The sequence below is a fragment of the Gastrolobium bilobum genome, unplaced genomic scaffold, assembly GCF_033153095.1.
Source record: "Gastrolobium bilobum isolate Gb01-03AN ecotype WA unplaced genomic scaffold, APGP_CSIRO_Gbil_v1 utg41733, whole genome shotgun sequence".
Taxonomy (NCBI): Eukaryota; Viridiplantae; Streptophyta; class Magnoliopsida; order Fabales; family Fabaceae; genus Gastrolobium; species Gastrolobium bilobum.
In genome coordinates this window covers 135,474-148,828 of record NW_026895357.1, presented here as the reverse complement: position 1 = coordinate 148,828, position 13,355 = coordinate 135,474, and the positions used below count along the sequence as shown (strand labels likewise).

Here is a 13,355-nt window from a genome sequence, read left to right as displayed (position 1 = left end):
AAATGCTGATTGCACCCCTTGTCCATCATAGCTGAGTTAGCAATTAATCCATAAATTTCCTACCTTAACCAAGCCAAGATACAACCCATGAAGACCTTCTGATTGAAGTCCAATTTGTGTGACATTTAAAAGCCAAAGCGTCTTATCAAGCCTATGTTGAGGCTATTCCCAGTAAAGGTGTAAGCTAAACAGCTCCCTGAACTATTGAGTGATGAACACATATGAGGAGAGAGTTTTAGCCATTCTCATTTGCTTTTTGTGAAGATATGGTTCTCTGTGTATGAATTGATGCGTTATGGTCTCCCTTGTTATGTTCAATTGCCACTGATTACACTTGAACATTGAAGTTACACTGATCATTGATTTTGTTTGTATGCTTTAACTGCAATCCTTTTCTCTGATTGAGGCATAAACTTTTGCGAGTTAACTGCATTTCCTTTAGTAAAAGTCAAGAACTGATCCTGTGAAAGTTTTGAATGGAGAATGAACTAATTTGAGAAACTGATCATTTTAACTAATGCTTGTTTTAATCTTTTGAAAAGTAAAAAAAAGAGCAGAGTGGATATTTGCGAGTGATTCAAAGTGGTGTGTTTGACTGAAAAAAGGTGGATTCTGAGAATTCTGTTGGTGATGCATGTTTTATGTGAAATAAAAGTTTTGTTGTTGTTGAGGAACTGTTCTTTTGAAAGAATTATGATGTTGCATTGTATTTGCTCCTTGAGGACAAGTAACAATGTAAGTTTGGGGGTGTGATAAGTCTCTTTAATGAGACTTAGAACATATGGTTTAGAATGTAATTGGTGAGAAATGAATGACTTTTGTGATTAAAATACCCCAAAAATTCATGTTGAGCTGAAATTTAATGGGCTTAAGTGCTAATGGGCTTAAACTTGTTATTTTACAAGCCCATTTTGTTAACATTCATCAGGAAATGAAGCAAGAAGAAAAGAAAAGGAAAAGCAAGAAGAAAAGATATGGGTTGGACCTGTTGTCAATCAAAAAGCCCAGATGAAGGAAAATTAAAGAAAGAAAGAGATAGGAATAGAAAGAAAGAGACAGAGTCAGAAACGAGAAGAAAAGGGCTGAGAGAAAACCCTAGCACACATTGTGCGACAAAGACCGACCATCATTCGACCACAAATCCACACCACCCATCCAAAGTTCCTTGCCACAAATCGATTTGCAAAGCCAAACCGTTCTCTGTTTTCGGTTTATTTGTCAAGATTAACCCTCAACCACGGTTCATTGAGAGATTAACCAAACCCTAGTCACCCCTTCCTTATACAGAAAACGTCAAAACAACAACCCCTTGCTGAGTGGATGAGCTGGATACTTTTTGAGAGTGGAGGCTGGAGCGATTTGTGGGCGCAAGTTTACGTACGGGTTAAAGGAGCAACAATTCCATTCGGATTGTCTGAGGAGGGAGCTGTTGGGGACCACCTGCATACAACGCGCGAGAAGCGCGTAACCCCTGCTGAGCTGGAGAAGAAAATCGTGCAAAGAAGGAAATGAGCCCTATAAAAAGGGACTGAGGAGTGAGTCATGTGTCTCTCTGCTGGTTCTGATTTACCGTTTTTTAGTTTTTGTTTTCTTAACAATTTTTATTTTATTTTCTTTTAAGTTCTGTTTTGTAATGAGATTCTGGTTCATTTGATGAACTTGATGCATGTCTTTACAGCACTGAGATTGCCGGTTGTTAGGCCAGTGCTGTAATTTAGTTTTTAGAATTTTTATTTTGTGATTTCTTTAGTTCTCTGTTACTGTTTGTAAGCTTCATCCATATGGATAGTGGCTAACTTTTTAGAGGTTGGGTTTAGGTGATACCCAAACCTCAGTGCTTGTTAAACGTTTGGTTTTCTGGTTTTAATTTTTATATCTCAGTTGTTTAATGCTTTTTCTAATGTTTAAAATTATCTGCATTTTGGCCAAATGTCAGAGGTTTGGTTAGGATTTAGTTGTTGAGAAACAACTAATTCTGGATTCTGCATTAGACACATGGACTTAGATGAGAAATCATCTAAGGGATCTCATTTCAGAAATGAATGAGACCTCATGTAATGTTGGACCTGACTCTCAAGAGTCCTAATCCCACTTGTCATAGAGATATGGAAGTGGGCAACTTTGGGATAAAATAATTTTTAAGAGATTAAAATTAACAATACAGTTCTGTTAACTGAGAATCTTAGGATGAGCTTTTTGTTAATCAAATTATTTTTCAAGCACTGTGGGGAAGGAGAGCCAGAACTCAACCCACCTTTTTGAACTTCTTTATCAACTCAGATTTCTAATTTCCTTTGTTATTTCATATTTCAATCTCTGTTCTGTTTCCAAAATCTTTGTCACATCTGTCATTTAAGTTGCTTCATTCTTACTTCTTATTTTATAACTTAGGAAAGTAATTCAGAAAATTTTAAAAGAAAAGAGAACAGTAGTGTTTTAGGTCCATTCTAAATTATTTTTTTACTTTACAATTTTATTTCTTTTATTTTCAAATAGTAACTCAGTTTTAAGCAATTACAAATTTTAGTCATTTTAAAACGCCAACGATCCTTGTGGGAACGATAACTGGGACTTATAACAGTCCTATATTACTTGTTGTCGCGTATACTTGCGCGCATTACTTGCACAACTGTTAACAAGGCACCAACTCTCCTGATTGCCGCCAACAAAGAATCATAGCCTTCAAATATAAAATTCATCTCGGTAAGGAGTCACCGAAGACGGTCACAACTTGCTACCAATCAAGTCCTCCCAACAATTACTTTCTTCTATATTCAAACATTGATATATCCACCTGTCGAAAAGTGTACACGTGGTATCTACAAAATATTTCGAATAAACTTCAAATCTCTTTCTTTCCTCATTTAATGACTTTGAACATTTTTCTTTAAATAATTAAAAAGATTATAAATTTATCAATATTAAACTTATTCACCAGGAGGATATATAAAGTTTAGCCAAATAATCTTCCTAAGTAATTACAGAAGAAAACATAAAATGTTTTCTAAATTTTTAAGAAATTAAATATTATGCTTTTTCATTTAATATTTTTATTAATTGAATGTATGTCACACTAATTATTTAATAGGATTTAGCATTACTCTTTATGTTCGCGGAAAATAAGTATGAGACTTAGAAGAACCATTTGAAGGATTTTGTATATTTGAAGGATTAATGTAGTAATACATCAATATGAAAAGAACCGTTTTTTTATATTGAGCCTAATTACTTCTTTGAGAATAGTCGGCTCCTCAGGTATCCCCATAAATTGCAGAATTTCCCTTCTACAGTACAGCAGAAGGTGCAGTAGTACATTTCCCTAAGTTTATAAATGTAATTGAATATTTTTTTTTTCATAACCGTTTCATGGTTTACCTAATTAGCCTGATTCCAGTAGACTTATCTTGGGTCGATTTTTCCAAAATTATTTTTTTATTCTCATGGCTAGCTTGACCCTGAGACTTCTAGTTAAGGGGATTAAGTTCATTATCACTTAAATCAATAATTATTCGACGAAGATTATATTTACAAACTACACTAAATATAGTCGGTCATACTTCAATCAAAAATGTATGATCGGTCATACTTAGTATAATTTGTAAAAAAAATTTGTAAACATATCATTTTCGAAATAAGATCCGTTTATAAATTTGTTTTGCAAATTACACTACGTACGACTGGTCGTACACTGCATGATTAAAGTATGACCGGTCGTATTTAGTGTAGTTTATAAAAGTTTGTAAACAAAAAAATTTATAAATATAACATGCCCATCATTTTCGCTAATTATTGGTGATAGATTTTTTTAATTAAAAGAAACAGGGACCTCATTAATTAGTAACGTTATTTTTCCTTTGTATTTATTTTATTTTAAATTTTGGGTAGTGATGAAGCATTTATTATATATACTCCAACAACAAATGCTTTGCACTCACACTTTTACCTATCTTTTGCTAGTAGAAAAAAGGAAACAGATATGGAGAACAATGGGGAAAGCAATAGCAGAGGTGGTAGCTTCAGGTTGGGGTTGGGAGTGAACGAGGCAAAAGTTCACACTGTGGTTGAGCTTGGTAGTGTTGACACACACAGTCTTCTTCTAGAGTGTGGTGATGTTGTTGGTAATGGAGAGGAAAGAGAGAAACAGAAAAAACCTCTTACAAATTGTCTCTCTACTAGGCAGATGAAGTCCCTAATTGCTCTGAGTGATACCATCTTACCTTCCATCAAGGATTCATTTGCTGGCTCCTCTGACGAATCTGTCTCCAACTTCTACCGTACTTCAGCTTCCATGGCTGGAACACCTGAGCGTGTAGGCCTAGCCAACTTTCATACTCTTATTTTTTTTCTCTCTCTTTCTCTTTCATTTCTAATCTTTTTACGTACAAGAGAATAATCTAACTTGCACGGTCATACAAATAACAAGTTTTATTCTCAATTTTAATTGTTAATTTCACTTGCATTTAACTATCTTATTTTTTCTTTTTTTGGTAAATAGCTTAACTATCTTAAATTATTAGTCAATCATGCGACTTGTTAATTACAAATGAAATCATCAATTGTTCAACAAAAAAAGAAATAATCAATTAAGATTAACCGTAAAATTTATTATATCCATACTCATATATATATATATATATATATATATATATATATGAGGTAGGATCCTTTGACATCGGTGTCAAATTTTAATTTTGACATCTCATCTGAGAGCCGTTAGATAAGATGTCAAAATTTCAATTTTAACGGCTCTCAGATGAGATGTCAAAATTAAAATTTGACACCGGTGTCAAAGGATCCTACCTCTATCTATATATATATATATATATATATAGAGAGAGAGAGAGAGGTGTTTTAAATTGTAGTTGTTGGTATCAATTCTTATACGGCTGTTAAGATGATAAAAAAAAAAAAAAAGTTCTAGGCATCATTGCATCCAACAGAAGGAGCATGTTACAGTTTGAGAAATGATTGACGCAGAAAGTAGAGTTTTACAAAACCCTCGTAAAATGTTGAAGAAGTCTTAGCTGAATGAAAAGATTGAAATGTTTTTCAACCACCCTTCTAACTTTTTGTTAGACTTTTATGAAATTTTTAGGGAATTATTTTTATTATGTTAGATAATCTAAAATTATCTTCCAACAGACACATTTTATTATGTTACATAATCTAAAATCATCTTCCAACAGACACAAAATTTATATGGGACCCATTTTAAATTTTTTCTCTTTTTCCTATTCTCTCTTCTCTCTCCTCCTTTTGTGAGAGTAGAAAATTTGCTTTTAGGTTATGTTACATAACAAAAGCAATTCCCAACTTTTTATATGCATCTATTATTTAAGCATTTATAACTTCAGTTGCATTATTATAATAATATACACAAAAAGCGAAAAATACTACAAAAGTAATATAAAAAGTCTTATCATGCTTTTTGTCATTATATATATATATATATATATATATATATATATATATATATATATATATATATATATATCGTTATCGTAATTTATATTTCACCGCAAAAATATAAAAGAAGTAATGATAGGGTCAAAAGAAATTTGCAGAGTAAACTATTCCAAGTTTACAATAGTTTTTTTTTTTTTCTGATACAATTTTATTACAATAACTTTTTGTTATCATTGTATTAATATCTGTTTTTTGCTTTAATTTGTAGCTTGGGATTATGATAAGTGAGAAACTGAAACACCCAAGTAAATGGTTGTTGCTGTTGACGTTATGGCTACTGTCTACATGGTTTGGCACATTCATACTGTGTGGTATGCCGAGCCTCTCAACAAAGTTCCCATTCTTCCATAGCTACTCTGACATGTCTATGCAGAAACGCCAACAAGTTTTGCAGTCTTGGTCTCTCAGTTACTTTCGTCTCCTTAGGAAATTTTTCAGGACCATCAAGCTTCTCACTCTCTTTGTCTTCTTTACTCAGGTAATGCCCTCATTCATTTCCAACTGCACCAAGAACAGGCCATATATATATATATATATATATATATATATATATAAACACAGTGCATTTAATGTCTCCTGCTTCTTCCTCTCTTTCATTCTTTGCTTTATTATTATTATTATTGTAAAAATAAATAACACAAAGATTTATCGTGGTTCAGCCATTAGGCTTTATATATATATATATATATATATATATATATATATATATATATATATATATTTTTATTTCTTTTTATATATTTTATTTCTTTTCATTTCTTTTTATCAAAAATTAAGTTCTAAACAAATTGGAATTTGCTCTAACCTGGTGAGGTATTAGCGTCTCTAACCCTACTTTAACTTAAAAAAAAAACTCAGCACTAAAGTAACCTACTTATATAAATACATTTACTTTACCCACTTCTTTAGTTAGTATTAGCGGCTCCAATTATTTTTATTTTACACAAAACCATACTCTTTATACAAGCGTATGCTATCTGATACATGGAGATTTTAAAAGGTAATAAAAATAAAAAGTGATATATGTGGGCGTTTTATATATGAGTTTTATTAATCTCATGTTAAAGGAGATAGTTATCTCATGTCATAGAGATAAATTTGTGGGCTCCACCACTTGAAAAAAATTAAAAAAAAATAAAAGAAAAAGGTGGCACAGTTATCGAATGGTGTGTAGGAGAGAAAAAGTATTTTATGTAACATAAGAATAGTTTTTCCCTTTATATATTCAAATTATGACTATTAATATCAATGATAAGTATACGATTTGTCATTGTTTTGAATTAGGAGTACTCTACTTTTTTTTTTTTTTTTTGTAAATAGAGTACTCTACTTTTTTGTCAATATATATATATATATATATATATATATATATATATATAATATTTCTAAAGTGAATGTAGATAAGTTATCTATATTCGCTCCCAAAACGACGTCGTTTCGGGTTGAAAAATTAAAAAAATATAATGAAAAAGACTATTATAACCCTGAAATAAATTATAATTACAAAAATATCTTAATTTCAGCTTCAAAACGATGTCATTTTTGTTGGAAATCGACAATCACACAGAATCGAGAAAACAGAAAAAGAGATAAGAATAGAGAGATTGACACGATGATTTACCCTGGTTCACCCAATATAGGCTACGTCCAGCTTGTCTGTACTATATTCACCTCACCGCCACTCGTTACAAGTCTCTCGGTTTACAAGGCAAATATAAATAGGATTACAAGAAACCCTAACAGCAGCTATTCATGGGCCCAAGCCCAAACTGCTAAGAAAATTACAATAGAAACAGAGGCCTAAACATTACCTAGCCTCTATGGGCCAGGGGCCAAGTGAGCGGGACCCCAGTTGCCTTTCTGCTGACCCCGACAATTAGGGCCAACATCATCATGTGAAGTATGAGCCATACCCAACAATTTTGAGCTCAATGTAGATAAGTTATCTACATTAACTGGTAGAAAAAGCAAATCTTATATATATATATATATAGGATAATGTTCATAAAAATGAGAGCATTAATGTCATGTTTTGAAGTTTAGTTGAGAGAAAGGGACGGGAAAGAGAAAGATGGAAGGGAAGGAGAGGGAAGCGAGTGGATGGAGGACGAATTGTATCCTCTTGTTTAGATGTTTGAATAAAGAAATGAGAAAAACTGTCTCATGTTGAGAGTAGCAGTCGAAATAGCTAGACAAGAATGATTTTCATTTGGCCTTAAAAGAGAAAGATTTTTATTTCAGGCCTTAAAAATATTTTAGACAAGAATTTATGTAATATTTTCCGCAATTAAGGTAACCAGCCCTTTTAACGCCTAAGGATCTTCACCTTTTTTTTTTTCGGTAAACGAGAATTTTCACTTTTTACTTTTCTGTCAAGTCAACGTTGGAAATATTTTCTTTTGCAATTTCTTTATATATTTGTTATGACTATCAGTTGGTGTATGCACTTTATTGGAAAATATAATAGTCATAATTTTTTATATCTTCGAAAGATTTCGTTATTGACATTTAGAAATTCTATCTTTGGGAAAGGCATTCATTTTTTAAAAAGGTATCCAAATTTTCATGTTGCTGTAAAAATTTTCTTTTTATACCACCAATTACAACTATAAATTAATAGTAAGGTATATTTGTAATATTAAAGTTATTTTTTTCTCTTCGTCGCGTCAGTCAGCAATCTTATGAGAGGAGAAATTAAATTTTTTAAAATTATAACTATGTCTTAGCGATAAGACATAATTATAATTGATTACTGCAAAAAAAATTATCTTGCAACAACATGAGAAGTGATTTTGCCTTTTTTAAAAAACATGTAATTCAATTTCTTTCTTGTTTTTTTCATTTTGATAAAAAAAAATTGTACATAAAATTAAATAAAATTCGCATGTTTTAGTGCTTGTCTAAAATATTTTTTTAGAGTTTCTTTTTAAAAAAATTCAAATTAAAATAAATGAAGAGATAGTTGTTTATTTTCCTTAAATTTATTCAATTTAAGTAAACAAAAAATTATCTGTATGGTAGTTAGTGGTACTAAAAGCGCATTGTGACTTTATGAGAAATTTACTTGAAATATCAGAGGTTGAAATCTTGAAGTCATTACTTTCGTGAAGATTTTGTCTAACTATTATATATCCTTAACTCAAAATTACGAGAACAATTTCTTATTTATATATATATATAGGTCCTTTTTTCTCGTATTGTAGGATAATTTTTTCTCTTATTATAGACATAAAATATGGTATTTTTTTCTCGTATTGTAGGATAATTTTTTCTCTTATATATATATATATATATATATATATATATATATAGGTCCATTCATTAAAAAAAATATTTCCATACATCTCAATGTTTCATTAATAGAAAAAAAAAATCTCTTATAACAATATAACATGATAATTTTTTTTCCCTATAAAAATATATATCTATTTAAAGAGAAGCAAATTTGATTTCATAGAATTGCAACTTTTGATAAAGATAGTCAAAGCTAAAGCTTGTCGCTGAGATTCAAAATCAAAATCAGATTAGACTCGTCCGTTAAGATTTCTGAATTGTGTGGTATAAAAAATAATAATAATGTTTCTCCCAGCGAGATTAGAGGTTGTCTTGTCCCTATCAAGAAAATTTCAAATTATAGCCCCATTTAGGTGGGTTAGTGATGCGTACATATTTGAATAAAAAATTGTCCAAAGTCCAACTGGATGTGGAAAAGCATAGCAATGGGGCCATGTGTAGCGTAGGCATATTAGGTTAGGCTAGCTCGTATCAACTAGTAGTAGAGGTGGCAAAGTGGATGACCCGTCCCGTTCCACTCTATCCCGTCGTCAACCCGCCAAAAAATGAGTTAGCCCTTCCCGTTCCACTTTTGAAAGTGGACTGAAAAACTCAGCCCGTCCCGTCCCGTTTGACGGGTTGGGCAGGTTGGCCCGTCAGCCTGAGCCTATTTTACACTGACCCGCCTCAGCCCGCTTATGCCCGCCATCAACTCGCAAAAAAATGAGCCCACCCCACCCCGCTTTTGGGATGAGTTGAAAAACTCAGTCCGCCCTACCCCGTTTAGCGAGTTGAGCAGTTTGATCCGCCGAGCCGAGCCCGTTTTGCCGCTCTAACTAATAGTATATATGGAAGTCATAGACTCGTACCAAAATGGGATGATGTGATTAGCATTTGGATCCAAATTAATGCCTGTGCCCTAGTTGTTACAGTTCGCAGGTCATCCTCAAGTATACACACTCCAATTAATGTATATTATGTTTCACCGATACCCACACCAATACTATGAGATATAATATGATATTTTGATACGTTAATTTTAAAAAATATTAAATTTTAATATATTAGGATATATTTTGATATTAAATAATATTTTTAATTTATATAATATGTATTATATTTAATATTCAATAATTTTACAAAAAAATGATGTTAAACTTATAATACTCATCAATTTTGCAAAAAAACATAAGTGTCGGAACTAATAGTAATTGTAATATAATAAAACTAATAGTTGGAACTAAAAATGTAACCCAACACAATTTTTGAAGTGTCAGAATATTAGAAAGTGTCTAAATGTCAAGAAGTATCGAATATGACATGTCAATTTTTTTAAAGTGTCGATCATAAAATGTATGTGCTCCCATTGGTCTTCCACGTGTCCTTCTCATGCAATTTTCAATTTCTCTACGTAATGACCACAATTAAGACTGTGGTTCTGTATAAGTGCCTCTGCTCAAATGTTTCCTTGTTAACATCATATGGACCCACAACAAGTGTATACACTTGGTTTTAAATAAAAGTGGTGTTGGTAGTATTACTACTTAAGGTAGTAAGTTAATGGAGAGAAAACTCTTTCTCTTAGCTTGTATTGCGATGAAAAATTAATTTTCCTATGCCAAATATACAGTTGGTAAAAAAATTCAAATGGCATTAAAGTATACTGTCCCATATATGACCTCGGTCTTCCATCCAGTGGGGTTTTATGTGTTACTAAATTATATTTACACTATCTTGGTCATCTTTAAAACAATTACATTGGGTCATAGTATGAGCTTATGTTTATATAAGTATCATTTGTTGTTTTCTAATTCCACTCCTCTGGTTCCACTCACGACATTATAAAGCTGACGAAGAAAATATAAACGAAAAATCAGACGGTATTTATTAAGTGTAGACCATTCTTTCATAGTTTTTTTTTTTTTTTTTTCCTCAAAAATAAGGGAAAACAATAGACCTCAATATTGGGCCAAAATTTGTCAAAAGCCAATTGGTCAATGAATTTCCAGCCCATGACTGCTTAGCAGCTATATTTTGAGTGGATGAGTTTGGGCTCTTTGAAAATGTCATGCATACAATCAAACAAATCTTCCACCTACTAATGATTGAAAAATAACATATTATTGAACTTGTCTTTCCTAAATATAGAAGCTCAAGCTACATGGAGTCCACCCAAGCAAAGAAGATACAAATTGGGCTCTAGTCTAGATCTACATTAAATAAGGCCTTAATCTTTTGGGCTGCAAACCCTTATGCAAGAACAAACATGTGCTGCTCTATTCTTGCTAAATAAAGCTGCTACTATGGCACAAATGCACAATTAAAAGACCATGTAGGCTATGTAAAAGAAAAGGAAAAAAACAGAGAGAGAGAGAGAGAGAGAGAGAGAGAGAGACCACAACCACATAGGCTGCCACAGTGTTTGAAATATTGTCAAATATATATGATTTTCTGGATGCTTGGAACCATATACTCACAATGCAAGAACTCTTCATTTTCAGCTGGATGAAGCAGAAGACAATCCATCATGGAAGGCAATTGGATATACTGGACCTGATCCAGAGTTCAAAGCACAATTGAAGAAACACTTTTTGCATAGAACATCAAAAGAAGGACGACAAGAGGAAAAAGAATATGATAAAAATGCTGATGAGGTTATGGGACCTCTATACAGAGGTCTTGTCCATTTAAATTACCCACATGACATCATTACAAACGCTCTAAGGCAATTTGGATTCCATGTTTCTGTTACTCCTGGAAAGAATAAAGCTTCTAACATTTCATCTCCTTCTTTAGTTATCCAATGTGATGCAGTGGTTGTTGGTTCTGGCTCAGGAGGTGGGGTGGTAGCTGGAGTTCTAGCAAAAAGTGGTTACAAAGTGTTGGTTTTGGAGAAAGGAAGCTATTCTGCTAGGAACAATCTTTCCCTTCTTGAAGGACCAACCATGGATCAAATGTACCTCTCCAGTGGTTTGATTGCAACAGATGATATGTCTGTACTAATGCTAGCAGGATCCACAGTTGGTGGAGGTTCTGCAATCAACTGGTCAGCAAGCATTAAAACCCCTCAGCATGTATGCAAGGAGTGGTGTGATCTCCATGGTCTAGAATTATTTGAAAGTAAATTATATAAAGAAGCCTTGAATGCTGTGTGTGAGAAAATGGGAGTTCAATCTGAGATTGATGAGGAAGGGTTCAATAATGCAGTTCTAAGAAAAGGGTGTCAAGAAATGGGATATCCTGTGAGTAATATTCCAAGGAATGCCCCACCAGATCACTACTGTGGCTGGTGTAACATGGGATGCAAGGATGGAAGAAAGAAATCTACATCAGAAACATGGCTTGTTGACTTGGTGAAATCAGGTAATGGAGCTATCTTTCCTAGTTGTGAGGCTATACAAGTCTTACATAAGGAAAAGAAAGGAAGAGACAAAAGAGTAGCATGTGGAGTGGCTTTTGCAATTGAATACAAAGGAAACAAAAACATTTGTGTGGTGGAGTCCAAGGTCACAATTGTAGCATGTGGAGCACTCAGTACTCCAGCATTGCTAAAAAGAAGTGGCTTGAAGAATGAAAACATTGGGAGGCACTTGCATCTTCATCCAGTGTCAATGGCTTGGGGCTACTTCCCTGATGCACCTTCTTCACCTGAACTGTGGCCAGAGGAACATAAAAGAAGCTATGAAGGAGGGATTATGACAGCTATGTCCACAGTTGTTGCAGAGTATGACAAATCAGGATATGGTTCAGTGATCCAAACACCTACATTGCATCCTGGTATGTTCTCAATTCTAATGCCATGGATTTCTGGAATGGATATTAAAGATAGAATGTGCAAGTTTTCTAGAACAGCTCATGTATTTGCACTGGCAAGGGATCAAGGTTCAGGAACTGTGAAGTCACCTAACTCGATAAGTTATCAAATGAAAGATGTAGACAAAGAGAATTTAGAGAAAGGAATTGAGAAGGTACTGAGAATTCTGGCAGCAGCTGGAGCTGAAGAAATTGGAACACACAATAATAAGGGAAGGAGCTTAAATGTTAAGCAAGTGAGCTATAATGAATTTGAGAAATTTGTGAAAGAAGAAAGTTCAAGGCCATTAACAGACCTTTCAACACCTTTATGCTCAGCACATCAGATGGGAAGCTGTAGGATGGGTACTAATCCAAAGGACTCAGTTGTGAACCAGATGGGGGAGACATGGGAAGTGGAGGACCTTTATCTTGCAGATTCAAGTGTCTTTCCTACAGCTTTGGGTGTGAATCCAATGGTTACTGTTCAGGCTATTGCTTATTGCACAGCACAATATGTTCTTGAAGTTCTTAGAAGGAAAAGAAGTAGGTGAGTTAAAAAAATAAAAGAATCTTTTGGTGGTTATGTAAAAGCTGAAGAGGATTCAAGTTATAATAATTTTATGTGAGAAGTTCAACAATTGACAAAGATTGGGGGAAGTAGTCTAGTTCTGTTTCCTTATTTGATTTATATCAATTAGGATTTGAGTTTTATGTTTTTTTTTCAATATCATGGATTGTAATTTCCTATTTCCATAATTAATGATGTAAAATCTTATATAAATAGAATAACATTGTTGAAGAATCTCTCAAGTCATTCACAA

At 33.0% G+C, this 13,355-nt stretch overlaps 1 protein-coding gene across 1 annotated transcript; it reads left to right on the top strand.

Annotated features, from left to right (window-relative positions):
• The first annotated feature begins 3,968 nt into the window (after window positions 1-3,968).
• LOC133306907 (long-chain-alcohol oxidase FAO4A-like) lies at window positions 3,969-13,355 on the top strand. Its single transcript, XM_061507305.1, has 3 exons — window positions 3,969-4,309; window positions 5,675-5,944; window positions 11,241-13,355. Exons 1-3 carry the CDS (start codon window positions 3,977-3,979, stop codon window positions 13,083-13,085), a joined length of 2,448 nt encoding a protein of 815 aa, XP_061363289.1. The 5' UTR covers window positions 3,969-3,976; the 3' UTR covers window positions 13,086-13,355.

Bases quoted from the DNA above. Each gene is read 5' to 3' on its own strand.
- LOC133306907 (XM_061507305.1), top strand. From the start codon at position 3,977: ATGGAGAACAATGGGGAAAGCAATAGCAGAGGTGGTAGCTTCAGGTTG. The intron at 4,310-5,674 runs GTAGGCCTAGCC...TTTAATTTGTAG, and splicing joins TGGCTGGAACACCTGAGCGT to CTTGGGATTATGATAAGTGA. The intron at 5,945-11,240 runs GTAATGCCCTCA...CTTCATTTTCAG, and splicing joins TCTTTGTCTTCTTTACTCAG to CTGGATGAAGCAGAAGACAA.